The 22,579-nt window shown below is 51.8% G+C and overlaps 1 protein-coding gene across 1 annotated transcript in view; it reads left to right on the top strand.

Moving 5' to 3' along the window:
• The window catches only part of XXYLT1 (xyloside xylosyltransferase 1), a 166,146-nt gene that overhangs the window by 24,045 nt on the left and 119,522 nt on the right, over positions 1 to 22,579 (top strand). The window contains exon 2 of the mRNA XM_045812493.2: positions 4,586 to 4,733. Coding sequence (XP_045668449.2) covers positions 4,586 to 4,733 — 148 coding nt within the window. The remainder of the gene's footprint in view (positions 1 to 4,585; positions 4,734 to 22,579) is intronic.

Below are 22,579 nucleotides of genomic sequence, written 5' to 3'. Positions count from 1 at the left end.
GTTCTGCTCTCCAGCAGCAGTTCTGGGGACAGCCTCTAGCTGAGCATGGGGTGGTGATGTCGCCATCCTGTCCATGGCTGGACTAGTTGCTCTTCTTCAAGCAGACCTTACCTTGGTGTTTCCTGGAAACCTGGCGTCTGTGTGCAGAGCCAGCCCGTCACCTTGTTTCTTGGCTCCCAGATCATGGTGTGACCCGACTCCCAGTGGGGCATGCCAAATGATCAATGAGTTTCCTCCACCAAGTTGAGCTGAGGCTTGGCATTGCTTTATGTCCTCAGTGAACATTGAGGGGAGCTGGGGCCTGGCTCTTCATGCCTGTCTGTGCCTGAGAGCCCAGGGCCGGGCTGGCAAAGACGTCTGCACCTGGCATCAGACTCTGCCGTTCTGGTTGCTTTGGTCTCCTCATATTGGAAGTGTCTAGAATGTGCTGTGCATGGTGGCTGTGAGGCCAGGCCAGCTTCCCCGCTGCCCGCATCCCCAGTTTGCCCTTTTCAAGAGAGCTGAGTCTTTCCAGAGTCTCTAGTACACAGTGCTCTCTCAATTACATGTTTTATTTGAACCACGAAGTACAGCTTGAGAACTCCTTAGCCTGGAACAACCTCAGTCATTACTGAATTTAAGTGCTTCTAGAAGTCACTTGACAGAATTAATTAAACATAAAAGGAGACAAAGAAATTTAACACAGATTTGGTCATCATTCCTGGGGTTTGATTTCATAATTACGAGTGTGGAATATTGATATAAGTGAGCCTTTAAAGATCACTAATAAAAGGAAGATAGTAAGTGGCTACAAATATGTAATTATAGGCCGATGAAAAAAACCAATGGCTTGATGATATGAACGTGGATTTTCATGGGTTGGGATGCCATTTCCAATGACACCATCCTGCATAAATTCACAAGGAGCTGTATCCAACATCTTACATGGATGACAAGGATGATGTGTTCCAGCAAATGGCTCTGAATGTCTCAACTTGGGTTGATAAAGGCACTAATGTGGAGAACGCACATGAAAAGTTCAAAAAGAAATTATTTTGTAAGACGGGTGTGGGAAAAATAGTACTTTAATAGGATTATAATTTTAAGTACTTATATATAAATAAATTTATAAAAGTTACAGATAGTGATTTGACTTTTTAATCTAAGACCCCCCAAAATTGTATAGTCAAGTTGGTGCAAACCAAAGCATTGTTTTAGGTCTTCTCGTTGGCCAGTTGCCTTCAACTGAGGTTGGGGATTTGAAGGGGGGAGGAATGGTGGGAGGGGTGACCTTTTCTCTGCCCCCCCCCCCCACTTTGCACCTTCCATCTCTCTTGCCTCACTGCTGCCTGCTGGGCACCAGACCCTGGGCCGGACTGGTGTGCCCAACTCCGACTCTGCCCTAGGAAGGTCGCAGTTTGCAAAGTGGTTGTAGACATTGGAAGGCCTGGGTGTTTTGACTCACACTTGTGGTGTCTGTGGTTTGCTTCCTGCTATGTGTCCATGGAACATATTAATTTATCTTTAAGTAGATTTATTAAATGAAATATTCATTGGAGCGGGTGCTTCAGTGTGCAGCGTTTGGAATGATGTACTGAGTACAGTTTGTCCTCATAAATCTATTAATGCTGATAGGATGTAATTGTCTCCCGTGAAGCTGTGGGGTGAGATGGGGGCCCGGGCAGGGGAATAAGCTGGCTGCTGAAAGCGGGCTCCCTCCGCCCGGCTTCGGCAGGCTCTGTTCTGAGCGTGTCCGTGTGTGTGTGTGTTTGGTTGTACGTATCCATTCTCTGTCTTTCTTTTTAATGAACCCAGAGGCTTCCATTTCTGGGAGAGCCCTCTTGTCAGCTTCTAGCTCCTCGTCAAATTCCTACTTCCAGCCCTGGTTTGGAGGTGTAATGAGGCTCAGAGGGAGAAGCTGGCTTATGAGTGAAGACTGATCTGCGAGGAGAGGGGATTCAGGGGCCCGAGGACGGGGACGGGGGCGAATGCTAATACTTAGGAATAAGCACCGTGAGGCAGCCCCTGAACTAGGTGCTTTCTTTGCGTGTCCCACGTGGTCCCAAAAGCCACCATGGGAGGTGGGTCTTCTCATTTCTGTATTTGAGGCTCAGGCTGGTTTAGTAACTTCATTACTAAGTTAGGAAGTGCATTTAGTTCAACAGACCTCTGTGGTGGCCTGTCCTGTGGCCAGGGGCTGGGCACGGGGCACCGAGCAGCCACAGCGTCTGGCCTCAGTCAGTGCCCCATGTAGCAGATATAGAAACAGAGACTTGTAGAGAAGTCAGACAGGGAAGCGGAGCCTCCCTCGGTGTGATGGAGGGTGCCGAGAAGGACGTGAGGAATTGTGGGAGCCAAGGCCAGAGCCAGTGTTGGGGGAGACTGGCTAGGAGTTCACCAGACACATGGGGGGCTGGGAGGGGTTCCCCATGATGCAAAGAGCTGGTACAAATATACAAGGATATAGGACAGGGTGGGGATGGCCTGGTTCAGTTCTGCCCAATCCCCAGAGGTGGGAGGGCGCGAGGGTGCGAGGGATAGGCGGTCACTAGTGCCGGGTCTCTGAAACCTTCCTGGGGAGTTTGGACTGTGACCGATGGCAGTGAGCCGTTGGAGGTTTTGAAGCCAAGGAGAGGGAGAAGGGAGTTTGGGTATTTGGACAGTTATTCGAGAGGCACAACAGAGGCTGGTTTGGAGGGGACAGGGCAGGAGGTGGGAAACCAGGGTTTGTGGTGCTTGCACAGCCAGGAAGTCACCGCTGTGGGGTGAGGGGAGCATGGGGGTGTGTAGGAGGTGAAAGGCAGAATTTGTCATCTGTATTGGGGAGTAGCAGAACTGGTTGAGAAGTCATGAAAAAGAAAACAGCAAAAAAAGGAGTCAGGAACGGGATAAAGGAAAATAGCTCATTAGGACAGAAATGTGGATAAATTTGAAAAAGACAAAGAGTTTCAAGACCGATGATGCTAACACAATATAAAAGTTTTTCTCAGTGTAATGGTGTTTCCGAAACCTAAGTAGACTTAAAGAGAAAAGCAAACACTTAAGTAAGTGAGGACAAAAACAGGTTTCTGCCAAAAGCAGAACCTAAACTCAGGAGAAGCGGACGAGGCAGTGGGCCCCCACTGTAGGGCCGGCAGAGGTGGTTCTTCTAACCGGCTGATGCCTGAAGGCTCTGGGGGCGCAGGCCGGGTGGAGGAGGCGCTGAGACCGGGGTGCAGAGAGGGCAGAGGTAGATGACGGGGTGGCGCCCACCTGCTTGAGAACCTTGGGGCCCCGCCCACACCGGTCCTTTCTCCTGCTGGCAGAGCCCCGGAGCAGGTAAGCAAGCCAGTCAGGGGAGTCGCGGGGCCTCTCCTTTAGCTGTTGGTGTCCTGGAGTCCATATGGTGATGGCTGACCAGCGTGTGGCAGCCTCGCAGGCTTGTCCTGTCCTGTCGGCTGCCAGGGCAAAAGTGAGGTCAAAGGGGTCACCAGCAGATCTCTTGTCAGGGCTGAGGTTGGAGGAGGGGGAACATCCAGGCTTCCGGCCTGGGCTGTATTTACTGAGTGCCTCTGGTGTGCGGTGGAGTGTTCTAGATGTCGGGGGGCACACGGAGACCTGTGTGAGCAGAGTGCATGGTAATTTGGTAGCTGCATGTGGGATGAATGTACAATCTGGAATAACGTCAGACTAGGAAGACCAGCTCTTTAGGGTCCTGTTAGTACTCTTACCTGTTCTGTTTGCTGCTTGTGCCGATGGGGTTGCTGTTAAGGAAGAGGATGTATTTATTGCTGAAAGAGCGTGGGACTTGGAATCTAGAGACCAGGGTTCAAGTTCTGGCCCTGCTACTTAGTAGCTTTGTGACCTTGGGCAAGCATAACCTCTTTGAGCATCTGCTTTCTCATTTGTAATTTTAATAATTTGTCATCATAATAGAGCAATACTTGTGATGTCTGCCTTACTAAGTCCTAGGTTGTCACGGGCATCGGTGTGCCTGAAAGCGTTTCACAAATCGCAGAGCTCTGTTCAGTAGCTGCTGACCTTTCTAGATCCTAAGTGTTTTGCAGGAGGTGGTGCCTGGTTATTCTGTCGAGCTCTCTCAGCACCTCCAGAGTGTCTGGGACCCTCGGGAAACGCTGGTTGAATTGATGGACGAGTCCGCTGCGGCACTCGGTGTTTTCTGGGACTGTCTGCTGGGGCTCCTTGCCCTGTCCACACTATTGGACAGGGAGGTGGAACATTGGACACACGGAGTGGCCGCCGGGAGTGGCGATGCCAGGGCCCGCACCAGCCGCCCAGACTCGCGGAGGGTCCTGAATCTTGGGACCAGACATTTTCACGTGGCTTCGCGTTTCCAGGTGGCCCAGCTTGGAGTTCGGAAGCAGAAAGCAGACTGGGGACGGCTCCCCCTCCTCTTCCATTATGTGCCCCCCGACAGGCATGCCTGCACAACTCTCCCATGTGGTGTCCCCGTACTCACGGCCAAGGCTTTGTTGTGTGCCTGTGGTTCCTCATTGTCTTAGCTCTTGACTGGGCCGCCTGCTCGTGACCCCTGGAGGGGCAGCGCGTGTTATGGGTGTCTGAGCGGGCTTGCTCACTCCTGTGGTTTCCTCGTGTCCTCCTGCAGGTGGTCTTCCATGACGTTGGCGTGCTGACGGACAAGCTCTTCCCGGTGGTGGAGGCCATGCAGAAGCACTTCAGTGCTGGCTCAGGGACCTACTACAGTGACTCCATCTTCTTCCTCTCTGTCGCCATGCATCAGATTATGCCCAAAGGTAACCTGGACGCAGGCCGGTAGCCCTGGTGTTGGACTCTTGTGTCTCTTCCCCTGGCTCCAAAGCTGCTGGTGCCCTGAATCAGAGAGAAGAGCTCCACTGAGACACGAGGGAGAGGGCGAGGGGCCAGCCCTTTGTGTAACAGCTCCCTGCACAGAGACTCAAGGGCAGGGCCCTGGGGTGCACAGCTGCTGAGCCCCACTCATGGGGACAGTGGAAGTTGTGCAGTGTGGTATCCCCGGACTCAAGCAGGGCATCTGGGCTCCAGGCCTGACTCAGCTTTTCCATGCAACGCCCCCTGCCCCGGGACTCAGTTTGCTCATCTGTAAAGTGGCAGGTTAGGTTAGAGGATCTTCCATCCAAATCTGTGAGCCTGTTCTCTCTAGTTTGTACCTGACTTTATTTGTTATCTGACTTTAAAACATCCGGTTTAGATGTAAGAGGTACAAATTATAACTCCGAGCTTTCTGAAACTTTGATGTGCAATCAGAGGATTTTCTGGGCTTTGGTCCCTCTGGGGCAGAAGAGATTGATTGGTCTGTGATAGGTTGGGCTTGTGTGGAAATGCTGACAGGTCTGGTCGTCCTCGGATTAGAACCCTCGGAGGGTTCTTGCTAGTGGGGTGTACCAAGCTGCTGGGTTCTCTTCCTCCCAGTGGTCCTTGATTGATTATGGAGCTCTGGATAATTCCCCCCAGTTTCTGGCCATGGTGAACCATGACCTGAGCCTTTTACGGGTGTGGAGGGGAATTCCGGGGTCTTGGGGTAGCTGCGACCTGAACTGTGACTGGTTGGGTTTCCAGCAGTCAGACTGGTCAGAACCTGATCACTCAGGGGACAGCCAGGCCATTTGGTGGAGACCTGCTTCTCCTGCCCAGTGGACCAGAAGTGAAGGAGGGGTCAGGAGCCAGTGGTGTTGGAGGGGCCTGTAAGCCGGGAATTCAGGTTGAAGCTGGGTTCCCCTTGGCAGTGTAGTGTCCCTGGACGCCACAGGGATCTGAGCCCGGGCACTGTGGCTGCGACTTTGTCTCCACAAGGCAAGTCCCTGTACCACGGAGGCCTCTGAATGTTCTCTTGCTGGAAGGCCAGGCTCAGGGAGATATGCTGAGCAGGGAGGGGTCTGAAGGAGAGAGAAGGGTGTGGGGGAAGAGCTAGCATTTGTGATTCTTCCCAGAAGCCAGTGCAGCTCTGTGAGCTTGCCGAGTCCTCCTGCGCCATCATAGCTGGGAGACCGAGGAGTGGACTTGGCCAGGGTTAGACAGCCTTTTAAGTGGCAGGGCTGGGATTTGGGCCCCAGTCAGTCTGACTTGGAGGCCTGCTTCTCTAACTAGCAGCTCCTCTGTCCCCTCTAGTGTGCCGCGAGTAGTCCTTCTGGGTAGGACTGGTGCTGGAGCCGTGGGGAATGCAGATGGAAGGAAGGTGTTCCTGCTGTTCTGGATTCTAGGGGGAGATAGACATGGAGCTAGTCCCAGCCCTGCCACCAGCCACTTGCGTGCCTTTGCTGAGCCACTTTGCCTCTCTAGGCCTCAGTTTCCCCAACTAGAAAATGAAGGGGGCTGATCTACTGAGCTATTTTGGCTTGTATTTGGAAGAGTCCAAGGAGAAGGCTCCATAGCTCAGGGGTTAGAGCACTGGTCTTGTATTTGGAAGAGTCCAGGCCTACAGGAATCCTCCTGTGGGTTTCAGCGGTCCTGGGGGGCTGAGAAAAGAGGGGTTCTACCTTTATCCTACCTCTCTCTCCTATGCCCGCCCCCCCGCCCAGCTGCCCATCCTGACTGTTGCATAGATGAGGCTTTGGAGCAGGATTCTGTCCGGGCAGAGGATTCCATGATTAATCTAATTTGAAACATCTTGACGAGAGGAGCCTTTAGGGCCTGGCCAGCCCTGTTGTCCTGCGTGCGTGATTGGTGCAGCGAGTTGCTGGGAGGGAAGGACCAGTGAGGGACAGCAGGAGATCTGGGAGGAGGCATGCCCGACTTTCTCCTCCCTCCATTCTCTTTCTCCCCGCTCCCTCATCAGCTGGTAGGTCACTACCCAGCATGGGCTAAACTCTAGGCCAGGTCATGTTTCAGGGCACCCAGAGGGAGGAGGAATACAGCTCCTTGGGGATGGTGAAGGCGGAGAAGCTAGAGAAGCTAGCTATGCCTCAAGAGTTAGGGAACCCCCAGACCGTCGCCCCTCTGCTCTCTGACTGCCCTGCCCTGAAGCCTGGCCTTGTCCGGGGGGCAGTGTCTACAGGGACGGGGCTGTGGCCAGAGCTTTGCTGTCCTTGCGGTAGATCAGATACCAGTGTCCCTCCCAGTGTGGTTCATACCCTTGAGGGCCGTGTCCAGTGGGGAAGGAGGGGAGGTGCCCAAACACCGAATCCTTTCTCGGGTTCTTCAGGCAAATGACAGTGTGTTGCCAGAGCTCTGCTTTTACATCTGCCCGAAGTCCACTTCCTACGAAGAGAGTTACTAGGAGTTACTAGAATCTGATAGTTGTAAAACGAAATGAGCAGTCCCGGCGTGCCTGCGGAGTCTGGGCGTCTCTGCTGAGCAGTCTGCCCGCGCACAGCACTTGGCAGCATGTGAGACTCCCGCTGGCCGCATCCTTCGGCACGTCCTGCGATTTTTGGAAGGATGCTTTGTTTTCAAGCACCCTTAGTGCTGCCTTCACTTTGTCCTGGCTCTTTATTGCTGCCTTTTTGGTATTCTTTTTTTTTTTTTTAAATCATATAAATTACTGTTGTTTTGTGCTTTGTTGATGGTTTTGTTCTTTTTATTTGGTGCATTTTGGCTATTTTGGTTATTTTGTTTCTTTCACAGAGTTCTTCTTCCTCTGGGAAAGTGAGAAAGGAGTGGGGTGGGTCACAAGACCTTGGTCCCACCCAGGAAGGATGGGTCAGAACAGCTAGTGTTCCGCTGAGTTACGTCTCGGGAGGTCCTGTCTGGTGCTCGCCCTAGACAACCGTTTAGTTCTCTGTGTGGAAGCCTGTTCTCGCCCTCCCCTCCAGGAGCAGCGGGGTCAGCCTTCTGTACCTGAGCTACCCTGAAAATACGTTTACTATTTTATTTTATTTTATTTTATTTTATTTTATTTTATTTTAAGATTTTTTTTATTTGAGAATGAGAGGGAGAGCAAGTGTGAGCGAGAGCGAGAGTGAACACAGGTAGGGGGGAGGGGCAGAGGCAGAGGGAGAAGCAAGCTCCCTGCTGAACAGGGAGCTCGATGTGGGACTCGATCCCAGGACCCTGGGATTGTGACCTGAGCCGAAGGCAGATGCTTAACCGACTGAGCCCCCCAAATGCCCCATTTACTTATTCTCTTTTAAAAGTAACGTTCATAAAAGAATATCTGAAAACTACATTAAAATAGAAAAAAGTTATCCTTCTACTACTACACAAACATGAACTCCTTCATTATCTTCTAATATTTTCCCAGCACGCAGCTTGTTAAAAACTTAGGCGAAGTTGGAGTTATGCCATATATTTAAAACATCCTCAGTCTCTCTGTGCATATCAAAATATGAACTTGAACATTTAAGCTCGAAGAATGAAAGAAATGGTGCAAGTAAAGCAGTGTCATGACATTCTCTGTTGATGTGACTCATCACCGTTTTCTGTGTGATCATAGTTTTGAAAATTTTTTGAATGGTTCCACTGAGCAGATGAACCTTAGTTCACTTTATCATTTCCCTGTTCTCAGCTACCTGGCACTTCGTGTCTTTTTCTGCAGTCATAAATTATACTGAGATTAATATCCACATACATAGAGATAATTTTCTCTAATTAGGATTATTTCCTTATAACTCCCCATGGGTGGAGTCACAGGGCCAAAGGTGACCCTTACAAAGGGGTCTTGTGTTGGATGCCCCCTACCCCCATGTCACCAGCCTGCACGTGGGAGGTCTGCACGATTTTCTCTGCTCACAGCTGTCTGACCTCTCAGGAGGACCTCAAGCCGCCACTCGTGAGTGTCAGCACAGTTGCCGTCCCCTTGACAGGGCAGGAAGCAAGGAGCTGAGGCCAGGGCACTTCTCTGAGTCCTAGGGCATGCTGGGTCTCCCGGCCTGGGTTCTGGTGACCTGTCGCATGCTCATTCTGACGGCTAGACCTGCAGGGCCAGCCTTGCACACCCGTATAGCCCCTTGAAGCTTACAAAACCTGGTTTTCTCTCTCCTCTCCTTGGCTCCTCGCTGCAGCCTTGTGGAGAGGGCCCGGCTGGGCTTTGTGGGGGGTGGGTAACCCTGTGTGTTTTGCTCTGATTGTCCCCCCTGCAGCAGCATCCCCTAGACCGTGTCTGCAGAGTGAGGACTGTGATGGCTCTGATTCTGGTCAGAGCTCGTTTTCCTTCCGCTTGCATGTTGGAGGGGTCGCGTGTGGCTGGCTGGCCAGTCCTGCCACCAACATGCAGCCACTCTGCTCCCCACTCACACCCACGAGGCTTTTATGTCCTCCTCTTAGTGGTGTTAGCTGTGTCACCATTGGATGTGTCTTTATGCAATGGAAAAGAAAACATTTTTTGCCCAACTGGAGCTGGAGGGAGCAAAGAACAGCCCCTCTGGGACTGCCGGCTTCCCCTTCCTGTGTCACGCGGCTCCAAGGGGCTGTTGGCTCCTGCTTAGCAACAGGGGCCATAAAAACAGGCGTCACCGAGGCTGAGCTGTGATGCCCGGTCCATGGTTGTGGTGTTCTCCCTGGCCAGGGAGGGCGGGTGCCCAGACAATCAGCAGTGGGTAAGGCTGGCGAGAGGCCCCAGGAGTCTCTCCTGGAAGGTTCTCCTGTCCTGGGTCAACCTTTTGCCAATAGACATCCTTTGCCAAGGGTCTAGTGTGTGCGTGGTGTGATGCTGGCCACTCTGGTGTCTCAGAGATGTTTGCCAGGTTGCTGCTGCCAGGCTCATGGCAGTGGGATGGGTTACATAGTCCGGCAGTTAGGGTGGGACATCAAGAAAACCACAAGGGAGGGGCGCCTGGGTGGCTCAGTAGGTTAAGCGTCTGCTGCCTTCAGCTTCAGTGATGATGATCTCTAGGTCTTGGGATTGAGCCCTGCATCGGGCTTCCTGCTCAGCAGGGAGTCTGCTTCTCTCTCTCTTTCTCTCTCCCTCTGCCCCTTCCTACCATTCATTCTCTCTCTCTCTCAAATAAATAAAATCTGTTAAAAAAGAAAGAAAACCACAGGGGAGAGCCACACAATGCTGAGCGTTTCAGAAAAGGATGACTCCCAGGCATTTGGCATGAAGGAGGAGGGCTTCATGGAGAAGGTGGTACTTGAGGTGGGCTTTGAAGGGTGGGTGAAGGGTCATTGTTTGAAATGGGTAGTGAGCAGCTGAGGCAGTTGGGAAGTTAGGGTGTGCATTTGGGAAAGGGCACACCGCTTGTTTTGATGACCGTCAGAGCCCACAGTGGAAAGTACTGGCAAAAAAGATGGGCAAAGGAGGTTGGCATGTGCCATGGAGGCTTGGATGCCAGGCTGAGGGGGCTGGCCCTTCTCCACAGGAGACAGAACTTTTGTGGGCATTTTTGACATGGAGGAACCTGACCAGACTTGTGCTTTTCGAAGGCTGATGTGTCTGAGATGGGGAGTGGATCGCTGTGGGAGATAGTGGGGTCCAGCTGCATACCCTTACTGAGTGTTGGCTGGGCTGGGCATTACGGGTGGGCTGTAAGAGACCCACATGTGGACTCGCTGGCCTCAAGCAGCAGCTAGTCCAGAGTGTACCCGTGTATATGCGTGTGTGCACGTGCACCTGTGGGTACCAGGCACATGTAGAGATGCAGAAGGTGAGGCCTGGCAGGCGTCCCCAGCCTTTGCATGAGAGCCCAGGGGCCAGAGGTTATGATGCTGGCACTGCACTGGCTGCTGTAAGGACAGTTAGGACCTAACTTGCAGCTTTGAGCAGCTCAGTGGGTCCAGAACAAGAGGAAGTAGAATTATGAGAGTAGGCAGAGCAGACAGTCTTCCATTTGGAGCTCCAGGTAGGGGGTTGTAAACTACTGCAAAATCACACAAATATGCCTATCACAAAACCCCTTGCCTGGCAGTCCTTTGCACTTTAGTGTGAATTAGCCCCATCTGATTGCTTTCCTCTGAACACTGAATTGAGATAGATGCTCCAAGGGAATAAGATGAGAAACATATTTGTTGGCTAAAGAAATGAGGTTGAGGGAAGGGTGGAAGGGAAGAAGAAAGGGTATTTTGGAGCCCAGGGTACTCTTCAGCCTTTTGTAGGTAGGCTTAGCCTTATGTTGACAAACCCCTGAATCCAGGCAGAAGGAAGTTGGGAGGAGGGAGGGTAACTAGCTGATTCAGGCCTTGGTGAGATCTGAGCCCTGGAACGGTCACAGAAACTCTGTTTTTCTCCTAGACCCCGTGTTCTTGCCCCTGGGCCCTGGAACCCAGGCCTCGGTGATAGAGCTAGGCTTTAGCCATACTGTGCCTCCACTCGGCTTCTGTAGACTAGCCTGGGCACTTGACCCTTTTTACCCTGGTTTCTGGTGGGTGAGGGGGACATAAAAAATTCCAGGTGATTGATTTCCTGATGAGCTTTGGGCAAAACCAGCTCCGTATGACATAGGTGGTTTATATACCTTGGGCCCTAGTGGAGTGTGGGGCAGCTGCTCGCTCGGGTCCGTGACCTTTGTTGGCTTGCCTCCCTGTGGGTTGAGGAGCGAAGCCTTTCCTGACTCGGCCTGTGGTGGGGATTGGCACCTCCAGGGTCAGGATTCCTGTGGGCGCTGGCCATGAGTTGTGCCAGCAGCACTTGTGTCTAGACCCCTCTGTGTGCCTGGGAGGAGTCAGGTGGGGTCATCCTTGGGGTGTAGGGACTGGTCACTCTGCCTGGCTCTGTTTAGGCCACCCTGAGGAGGGTGCATTTGAAATGAGGAAGAGAGTGTCTCTGCCTATCTAGGGACAAAGCACCCATCAGTTGCAGCCCCTCATTTTTATAAAGGATGCTCGTGTCCACCTATATAAGGGGGGCACAGCAGACACTATGACCCCATTTTTCAACAAGGGAATTGAGGCACGGAGAGGGGGAGAGATTTCCAGGGTCATAGCACCTGCCTGAGCAAGGACAGGACCGGGGTTCCCTGACTCCCAGCCAGTGTTGTCCACAGTCTGCTCTTCTCACTCCCATGTGTACCGAGGGTGTCCCTACACTTCCCCGGCTTGGGTTAGAGGCTGGCCCAGCTCTGTTGCTCACATTTCCAGGCTTACCTTTCAGGCCCGGCCTCTGAGACAGTGTGGGAGGGTTCACATTTGTGGAAGCTTCTCTCTGTTTGCCTGTGAGTCAGTTAACCAAAAGTTGAGGGCCAGCTCTGCCCCTAGCCCTGTGCTGGCACTCTGGGGGTTACCTAGCCCCGTGCCTGGGGCTTTGGGGTGAGCAGAGAACACTCAGTTCTGCCTCAAGTGAGGCACAGCTCGGTCAAGGTGAGGAGGCAGACAATTCTGGAGAGACAGCAGAGCTTTCGGCTCCATTGTGAGGAAGGACTTGTGGGTGCACTGGAGGCATCCGAGCTCAGCTGCTCCCCATCATAGCCTTCTCCAGCCTGGCTTTCCTCCTCTGCGAACTGGGGGTAACTTGACCCTTTCTTCTTTGCTTCCAGGCTATTGGGTGGAGAGGTCAGTGTGGGAAAGTATTGAATAGTGATACGTTGATGTTGGTGATGGTGATGATTGTGACTTCACGCAGGTGTTTCTTCAGGTCAGCTGCCCCCAGGGCAGTGGTTCCCAGACACAGCCATTGAGGGACCCGTCCGGCTGTCCAGATCACCAACACCTGTCCCCCCCACTTGACAGCAGGAGAAACCCAGTGCCTAGTGAGGTGGAGAGGACTGTGTAGGGTGCGCTGCCCAAAGAGGTGGTCCGGCCAGTTGTCCTGTCAGAGGCGGAGCAGGGTGTCCCATCGTCCCATTGCTGTATGACTGCTCGTCACACAGGGCCGATGACACTGAGTGGTGGGGAGCAGGGATTGTTGAAGGTGCTCGGGCACATCCGTTATCTATCAGTCTAGCCTCCTATCAGTTCTGTGCTGAAGCGGGAATCGAACAGGCTCTTTTCTACAGATGGACAACATGAAGCCCAGAGAAGGGAGGCCATTCGTGCAAAGTCATGTAGTGGCTAAGAGTTCTCTCCCAGCCTCCGTTTCCCCAGCTCGGCGAAGCAGGCGACGGGCTCCCTCAGCTGCTCTGTGCTCTCCAGCCAGGCATCCTCCGAGTGTTCCTGCGGCTCATGCTTCTCTGGACACGGGCCAGGAGCGCGCTGGCCGTGTAGGTGGTGTGTGAGTCTGCTTTCTGTGTGTGCCATAGTTTTCCGTTTGGTGTCCACCCTTCCAGATATTTGCACATGTGTGTGCGTGCGTGTGTGCGTGTGTCTTCACTTAAGTACATAGAGTCCCCTTTGGCCCTTGGCACTTTGGGCCTTTGCATCTTCTCTATGTCTGTCTCACTGTCTGTATTTATCCAAGTGTTGGATTTTTTACAAAAGTTTTAGATTTATAGGAAAATTATGAAGATAGTACCGGGAGTGGATATGTGCTCCACACCCACTTTTCCCCATTATTAACATAGTACCTTAGTATGGTGCGTTTGTTACCATTAGTAAACCAATATGAATACATTATTACTAACTAAAGCTCACGCTTTGTTCAGTGTGCCTTAGCTTTAACCTAACGCCCTTTTCTGTTCCAGCATCCCATCCAGGACACCATATTACATTCAGTTGTCATGTCTCCTTAGACTTTCCTTGGCAGTGGAATTTTCTCCGACTTGCTTTATTGTTTTTGATGACCTTGACAGTTTTGAGGAGCACTGGTCAGATACTTTATAGAGTATCCCTCAGTTGGGATTTGTCTGATGTTTTTCTCATCATTAGCCTAGAGTTATGGCTTTTTGAGAAGAACACAGTGGTTAAGTGCCATTTTCACCCCATTGTATCCATGACACATTGCAGCATATCAAGAGTATGTGATTTATTACTGTTGATGTTGGCCTTGATCTCCAGGCTGGGCTAGTACTTGGTAGATTTCTCCACTGTAAAGTTACTCTCATTTGCCTCTGCCCATGCTTGAAGACTGTGGATGGCCATTTTTCAAAGGGTATGTGTCCATTGCTTGGGCCCCATCCCACACATCCTGCTGGTGACGGCTACCTCCTCACAATGCCAGCCATGGTCTGTGGGAGCCCAGAGACTTGGAAAGACTGCTTCACCATTCCAGAGGGTAGGCCCCATTCTATTGCATTGGTCAAGGGATGTTCATGTCCGAGCTTTCCTCGACTTCAGGCCCAGTGTTTGCAGGGCACACTGAGCCAGGCAGGTCTGAAGCAAGCTAAAAGGGGAGTGGGTATCTATCGGTATATATATCACAGAGAAAAGGAGTTCGGGCTCAGGGTCAGACTGAGCTGGGTGCAGATTGCTACTCTGTGACTCACTAAACTCACTACTGTAGGAAGTTACTCGAAAGAGGCCATGTGGGACGATGGTTGAAAACATGGGCCAGGAGCCACTGTGCCTGTGTTCCCAGCAGCCCCATCACTGGCCTGTTGTCTGAGTCGGGTCAAGTTGCTGAACCTGTCTATGTCTATGGTTTTCTTCTCTGTAAAATGGAGATAACAGTTCACATCTCATGGGGTGGTTATGAGAGTTCAGCGGGTTAGTATACGCAGCGGGCTTAGAATGCATAACTTGCCACCTCTTTGGATTTCAGTTTCCCCACCTGTAAAATGGGGATGATAACAGGACTTGCTTCAGAGGATTGCCAGGACCTACGTGTAACAGCCCTTAGCACCGGGCCTGGCCCGTGGCGAGTGCCCAGGAGTTGTTGGCTGTTTGGGTGGCGATGAAGAGGCCTGCCTCCAAGCACAGCACCAAGGGTGTGGGGCTGGAGTTACTCCCAGACTCTCAGGCCATCCACTTCTGCCCTCTGGGAAGAGCTTCTGATATGGGATGTAGACATTTTCTGCATGATCCTGGGCAAAGCATGTCACCTCTTGTCTCCCGGCTGAGGAGTGCCATGTCTGACCTGCCTTCCTCTCAGGGTTACTGTGAGCTGGAAATGGGGCGATGCGGCTGAAAGCATTTCCTCTCCCTCACCCCCCAGAAGACCTTTCCACTAGTTCCCTGAATCAGGGCGCCTGAAATCTGCATCGTCCTAGCACAGTATCATCACCACCGCACACCGTCTTGCTCACGTTTCCTAGGGAGACTTACGTGTGCAGGGAGACCAGGCAAGGGCAAGGTGTTGCAAATTCCCCGAATGTGTAATCCTTGGGGCCTGAGCCTCCTCTGCCCCAGAGTCCCCTTCATGAAGCCCAGTGACACTTGCTGTCATAGAAGAGAATGACAAAGCTGGCTGGTTTGGAATCAGGGGTTGACTCAGACCTCCCACCTCCCCTTCTCCTGGCATCATGGGTGCTGTCACCCCAAGGGTCCTTATTTCAGCAGTCTGTTGCTGGGGCCTCGTTGTCCTGACGCTGGAGGCAGGCAGCTGGACTCTCTGGAGGACAGTCGTGAGTCCACTTCGGACTAGTGGCACTGGACAGGAGAGGCTGGTGTGGGACTCAGGGAATTCATGTGCAGGCGTAGCTTAGCCCAGGTTCACAGGCCCGTGTGAGAAAGAATGGAGGCCAGGCCAGAAAGCCTGCAGGCGGGGACAAAGCCAGAGTGGGGACATCCAGGCTGGCAGCGCTCCACTCGTTTATTGATTCTTTCATTCATACTTGGAAATGCTGAGGTCAGCAGACAGACTTCAGAAGAAAGCCTTTAAAATTGCATTGTTTTTTTTCTTAAGTGAGATTTGGCAAATGTAGTAAAAGCGTATTCAGTTTGGATTTCTCTGTTCTGTGTTCTTTGTATCTTTACTTACTACCATGGGAGGTCTTTAATGCTCTGTACTCTTCTTTCACGGCAGTTTCCTAAAATAGAGAATAAAGGCTGGTTTGTGGAACTTCATAATTTTGTTCAGTTTGAAACCAAATCGGAAATCTCTAATCAATGTTTAGTTATCCATCAGTGAAGCAGACATGCGTCTAATGGGAAGGGGCCTGTAGGGGGATGTTTGTGCATTCTGGAACCTGGGGTTTGGAGGAGAAGGAGTGAGAATTTTGGCCTATTCTCCACCCCTCCCCCCATCAGCCTCAATATCAGGAGAAAGCAGAAACAAGGGGCCCCTAAACTCATTGATACTGTTTTAGATGGTTTTCCCATCTCTGAAATCCTTAGTGTGAAAGCGCTGGCCAGCACGTGCCCGTACCCACAGTTAGTTCTGTGGCCTCTGCTTACTTCAGGGCTAAAGTGGTCTGAGGACAGATGGGGGTGGTTTAGTGTGAACGTGGGGTCAGCCACCCTGGGAGTGAGTTCTCACTCTGCCCCTTGCTATCCTAGCCATCAGATGTAGGGGAGAGGGAGAGCTGCTCCCTTCCCTGATTCCTCCCCAGAGGAGGGCAAAACAGAATCTGATTCCAGGACCGTGTTTACTAGTGGACATGGCCCCTGTGTAAAAGGTCGCATATATGAGTTTGGCTTTCCTTCTCTGTGGAGTTTTCTTCCCATTCTTGAGGCAGGAGACGTGAGCTGAGACAGGGCTGCCTCAGAAGGATGGGGTGGGGAAGGTCCCTCATGCTTCCTTCAGCTGGAGAAGAACGAGGTCTTACCGAGACTTTGAGCCTCAGCCATATTCTCCCACCTGGCTTGCCAGAGAATTCTCCATCACACCCAGCTAATAATAAAGTGGTCCTTGACTTCCCGACCTGCTGTTACTCCTACTGTCTATCCGTGTCTCAGAACCCTCCTTAGGAGTAGGGGTCACTGGTCCCTCTCTGAGTTCTCTGGCCAGAAGAACACCTAGTACAGGCGGTAACTTGTTTGAGGTGCGGATGCATTGTTTAGAGAATGGGGATAATGATTGTGCACACATGGTAGGGTTGTGACAAAGGCTGGTGGAGACCGTGCGTGAAGCGTCGTAGTGCCTCCACACACATGGCGTCCGTGCTTTTCCTCTTGGAGGCCCAGGTACATATCAGCAAACCCCAGATCTCTAAGTACTGAAGTAAAGAAAGTGTAGCTTGCTTCAACCCAGCATTTCTCAAATACAACTTATTCCCGACCACCTTTTGAGGAATACCCATTCACATTCTGAGACAGGGCTGTTTCACAGAACTCACTTTAAGAAGTGCTGCCCTCAAATAAGGGTAATAACTAAACATCCCACCGTGGCTGTTGTCTCTGCTGGGGCGGGGGCCCGAAGCCTCAGCCTGCAGGGAGAGGCCCATCCTGTCAGGGTTTCCTCTTCTCCCTGCAGCACGGCCAACGGGACGTGTCATGGGGTATGGCATTTTCATTAGTCATTGCTTCGTTGCTTAGACCATGACTCCCTCCCTAAGTGTCATACTTGTGTTTGCCTCAGACCCAGAAGCATTAAGGAATCATGAATCATGGTGGAGACCCTGGGGACAGAGTTGTTTAGAAGGAGGGAGATTTATGTCTGGTGCCACTCTGTAAGCAGGACACCCTCATGGCACTGACAAACTGGACTGTTTCAGAGGAGGTGACCCAGAGGGTGGCTGAGGGATCTTGAAATCAACCCTTGAAGGAACCGGGCCTCCACACCAGAGAAGACTTGCCATTTTCTGAAGGACTATCCTGAAGAGAGGAAGCGGGCCTGTTCTTTTATGGCCCCGAAAGGCAACACCAGGCATAGCTGACTAGAAGTTCGAACTGAGTCACCACCTCTCTGTAAGCCTGTGGGCAAGGCTCCTTCCTGCCTAGATGGTAGGTCCTCACCTAAAGACTGAGGGATTGGCTAAATATCCAGCATGCAGCCTGGCCACCTCGGGCCATGGGCTGTATAAGCTGGCCCTCTTATTGTTCCAGGGGCTTTCAGTGGGAGTGTGACCTGGGGACTATCTGTCCCGGGCTCATAGTTCTTGGTTCCATGTCTTTCTGTTGCTCGTGGTGCCCGCCTGGCCTGAAGGCCCCAAGAGCTGTGAGGTCAGCTCAGCAAACACCGAGCTCTACGCTGTTCACTCACCCGCAGCTGCACCAGCTTCTGTCCGGGCCACCCTCCCCGTGGAAATCCCCAGGGCCTGCTCCCTCACCTCCTTCCGATCTTTGTCCACTTGTCACCTCCTCAGTGAGGCATCCCTGACCACCCCGTGTAAAATTATACTCCTCTCCTCTAGAGTGCTCATGTCTGACTTTATTTTCATTTTTCTTCATAGTCCTTATCACCATCTGCTGGAGAACATAATTTACCTTTTTTTTTTTTTTATTGTCTCTTTCCTCCGCCCAAATGTAGTCACCATGAGGGCAGGACATTTTTATGCATTTTGTTCACTCTTGTGCTCCCAGTGCCCAGAAAATGTCAAGCACATAGACATTTCGTAAGTATTTGTCAAGTGAATTAAATGAGTGCATTTTTCTCAGGCTTGTATCTTGAATGAGTTTTGCGGGTGACCTCAGAATGGGGAGCCTTATGAGTACATTTACTTAAGCCCATTTCAGACTGCCTAGGGATGAAATCCAGCAGCTTCCAATAAGCAGCATAGAAACGGGATGTTTCTTGTGGGTTAGTCACCACTAAGAGCTTGAGTTGAATTTTCTGGACAACCATTTCTTGATGGGTGCCCAAAGCCTTGAGGAGACACAGCAGATGCTAATTTCCTGGTGTATCAGACAGTGCCCCAATCGCCAGGGCTCGGTGTGGTGTGATGTGCAGGAGTTCTTGCATGGAAGAAAGCAAAAGGAGAAACAGATATCCAGGAACTCGCCTGAGTGAAAACATCTGAGCAAATACTGAACAAAGGTTATAAACACGTGTCCAGTGATTTTAGTAAAAACTATTCTCTGGCAGCTCCCATGGAGCAAATTTGAGGCATTTGAGTCCCTTATTCTGAAGAGGGACAGCTGAGCAGATCTGTCATAAAGTGCTTAAAATAGTAACGTGATGTGGACCACTTTCCACTGATGCCAGAAGCTCTTTGTAAGCTGATGAAAATAGTTGCCAAGCTGATTTTGAACGGTAATATTTTCCATTTTGGTCTCCTCTATTAGATTCTATCTTTTTTTAAACTTTTCAAGATCCTCTTTGGAATTCTTGGTTACCAAAGGCACGAGCCAGTGTTTATTATTGTCAGGAGGTCAAGCAGCCTTTATTTTAGGCATCTCGTCACCTGTGAAGGGTTGGCTGTTCCCCCACCAAGTGCAGGGCACTGGGGTGGGTGCTGCTGCCTAGCCCTTGCGGAGCTCACCTTCTGGTTTGGGGGAGAGCCCATGTGGGGGGACGCTCCCAAAGCCAGAGGTCGGGGTCTGCAGCACTGGGCCTGGACTTAAGGGAGATCATGTGGGGCTGTTTGCATGGAGAGTGGACCAGATACCGTCAGTCCTGTCAGAATTCAGAGGGCAAGCTTCACTGAGGAGGGCAAGGAAGGTCTGTGCCAGCCTTGAAGGCTGAGGAGTTGAGGGTTGGGGAAGAGAAGGGCATCATCTGTCACAGCAGGAAATCAGCGTTCTGGGCGAGGGGTGTGCTGGGCAGCCTGGCTCTCAGCCTGGGCAGAGGCCTCTTCAGTGGTGTGAGATCCCGGATGTGCTGGACAAGCACCTTTGGGGTTCGCATGAAGTGTGCCCCTTTTTTTCTGTCCTACCTTTGTGCACGGTCCCCTGGCAGGAGAGTACTCCATCTCTTGACTCGAGCCACGTACGGACTTGCTGACGACCAGGGCCTGTTGGTTAGCCATCTTGGATGGAGTCTTGGGCCTGTTCTTCCTTTCTCTTCCCCACCCGCTTACTCTGGCTTCTGGAGATCCCTTGGGGAAGGTTCCTGGCTATGCCTGGGCATCCAGCGGGAGAGCTGCAGGGAGGGTGCCTTACTCCTCTCGTCTGGCCTGTTGCCCCCTGCAGCATCGTTTCTTGCTGCTCCGTGTGTCCATCCCGTGCTCCAGCCAAAGTGGCTGCCTGGAATTGTTCTTGGTCAAATGCACACTCTGCTCTGCTGCTTCCTGGGCTGGAAGGCCTCCCGCAAGCACCTGATCACAGGGCCCCCAGAGGGCAGGCTCTGCAAGCATGCAGTGTCAGCATGGTGGCCTCTGCCTGGTCCTTTGGGGGTGTGGGAACCCCATGAGAATCCTAAGTCAGGCATGTGACATGATGTGAAGCCGGACTTTTTATAGACTCTGAAAGGCTTTGGGGGTGGGGTGGGGGAGGATGATTCCCATCAGGTGTGGATACGAGCTCTCAGCAGCCGAGTGATTCCACTGCGTAGACTCGGCTCGGAGGGTGTGGTGTTCTGATGGCAGAACGCTGTTTCAGGAGCTGCTCGTCTCCAGGGGAGCTGTCCCAGGCCTCCGCACCTTCAGCCTCTGCTTTTCCACTTCGCTCCCTCGTACCAGCTTCGTGCCTTGGTTTGGGACTGACTCCTTAACCGGGCTTACCCGCTTCCCGCCCTCACATCTGAGGCTCTGGGACAGAACTGCTCCCTGAGAAGTGAGTGGGCCTGTGGGATGCAGTGGGTCATGGTTTCCCTTCTGTGTTGAGTTGGGGTAGTCAGACACAATATTGATTTTCTTAAAAGCATCATCTATCACGTAATAAAGTTTGTCCATTAGAGTCATTAGTCACAGAACTGTGAAGTTGAGGGAGCTCACAGTGCCTGGAACAGCAGCGAGCTTCTGACTGAGGTGGCTCACCTCAAGTGACCTCCCTCTTGCAAGCCTTCTGGTCCTGACTGGCTGTGACCTCTACATGCCCTCCTTCCTTACTCTTCCCCCTTCCCCCTCTCTTCTTTCCTGTCTCCTTCCCTTAGGAGAAAGTGAGGCTCTTTCGAGTCAACCCAAGAAGAAGGATTATTATGGGAGGGCTGGGAGCGAGAGGCTGGAAACTTGGGCCAGCCCTGGGGACCTGTCAGTTTTGGTGATTCTTTCTCTTTCTCTCTCTCTAATGGTATCTTTGTTTCTGTCTGCACTTCTCCATTTTTATTCTCTCTACAGCTGCTTTTTAAAAATGTGTTTTTTTCTGTTCCCACGGAACTGAAGCTTGCATGAGGCTTTGGTTTGTTCTGACTTCCCCAAATCAGGGAGCATGTCTTGGTATTTTCCATTTCAGATCCTGCAACAGACTCTTCTGGCCAGTCCAGAGGCCATAAATTGTTGATTTTTTTGTTTCTGTTGACCCATTCAGCTGGGGCCACAGCAGGTGGGACCATGTGGCACCAAACCCGGCCACCTGGGCCTGCCTCTTCGGCAAGGGTGTGGGAGGTGGGCTGGCATGCGATTGTGCCCTCGGCTACAGAGCAGTCATTGATACCTCTTATTGGAGGGGAGGGCACAAGGTGTAGATCCTCTGTGGGTTTTGCTCTCATGACTTCATTTTCTAGTGGAAGAATGAGAAATTCTTGTCCTACAACTATCATCCATCATGGAGGGTGTCGTAGGCAGCCTCTAAGATGGCTCCCTGTGATCCCTACCTCCTGGCGTTCATGCCCTCCGCGTGAGGACTGGGCTTATTGCTGTGCTTCTAGCGAACAGCATATGGCAAAGTGGTGGCATAACAACTCTGAGATTATGTCACGAGAGACTATAGCTTCCATCTTGGATACTTTTCTCTCTCTGAGCCCAGGCTCTGGAGGAAGCCAGCTGCCAGGTTAGGAGCTGCCCTGTGGAGAGGCCTGCGTGGGAAGGAACTGACATCTCTGTCTGACAGTCAAGAGGACCTGAGGCCCACCAGCAGCCCCATGAATGAACTGTGAGGTGATTGCAGCCTGTGAGCCAGCAGCATCTGGCTAAGCCGTGTCTCTGGAACTGGGAAATAATAAACGTTTGTTGTATTCAGCTGCTAAGTTTGGGGTTAACTTGTTAGGCAACAAGAGATAACTGGTACAGGGGCATGTGAGCACAGAGCTGTGGGAGTGCAAAGGAGGTGCACCTTTGGCTCAGGAACTTGGGGAGGGCTTTGAGAAGGATGTGGTATTTGAGCGAGGCCTATCTTTTTTCCGTAGAGTGGAGTACGGACTAGATCTGGCACTCATTCTGTATCGCCTCTGAGAGCCCCCGTATCTTCAGCTGAAGAGGGGCAGGGTTTCCTGTTTCCTTGAGCCTCCCGCTCGGCCCGACGTGTGGCGTCTCTGACGAAGGCTGGGTCTCCGAGGCCCTGGTGGCCTCCCTCACAGCACGGTCGCCCGTGTGTGAGGCTGCTTAGTATCTCCTCGGCTGGTGAGAGACTGACGACTTGGGGGCGACAGGCCTGGCCCTGCAGGTGCTCCTGAGACCTGTGCTGTCTGAAAGTCTGCTGGGCCAGCTTCTCACCAGCTCAGTTGTGGGCCCTGCCCTCAGTGGCCCTTCCAGAAAGAGGCTGGTTCAGCCTCTGCCAAATGGGTCTGAAGACCTGTGTTAAAGTCCCGTTTCTCCTACTGATGTGGTGGCCTTAAGCAAGGTACTGCATGTCCTCTCTGGGACTTTTTTTTTTTTTTTAAGAGCTATATATTTATTTTAGAGAAAGAGAGCATGGGTGGGAGGAGCAGAGGGAGAGGGAGAGAGAATCTCAATTAGATTCTGCGCTGAGTGCAGAGCCCATCGCAGGGCTTGACCTCACCATCCTGAGATCACGGCCTGAGCTGAAACCAAATTCAGATGCTTAACCAACTGCTCCACCCAGGTGCCCTGGGACTTTTTAAAAATTACTCTTCCACCTTTTATTAATTTCAAATATATATACGAGTAGAGAGACTAGCATAATGAACTCCTGCGTATCCATCACCCGGCTTCAATAGTTTTCAACTCATGGTCTATCTTATTTTATCTGTCCTTCCACCCACTGTCCTTCTCCCTCAAACCTGTGTTTTTCAATGCAAGTACCATTTATGATATTTTATTTTCAA

The sequence above is a fragment of the Ursus americanus genome, chromosome 4, assembly GCF_024610735.1.
Source record: "Ursus americanus isolate L20-20 chromosome 4, mUrsAme1.1.p, whole genome shotgun sequence".
NCBI lineage: Eukaryota > Metazoa > Chordata > Mammalia > Carnivora > Ursidae > Ursus > Ursus americanus.
Note: the sequence above shows the minus strand (reverse complement) of the source record. Positions and strands in the feature narration are given on the sequence as shown.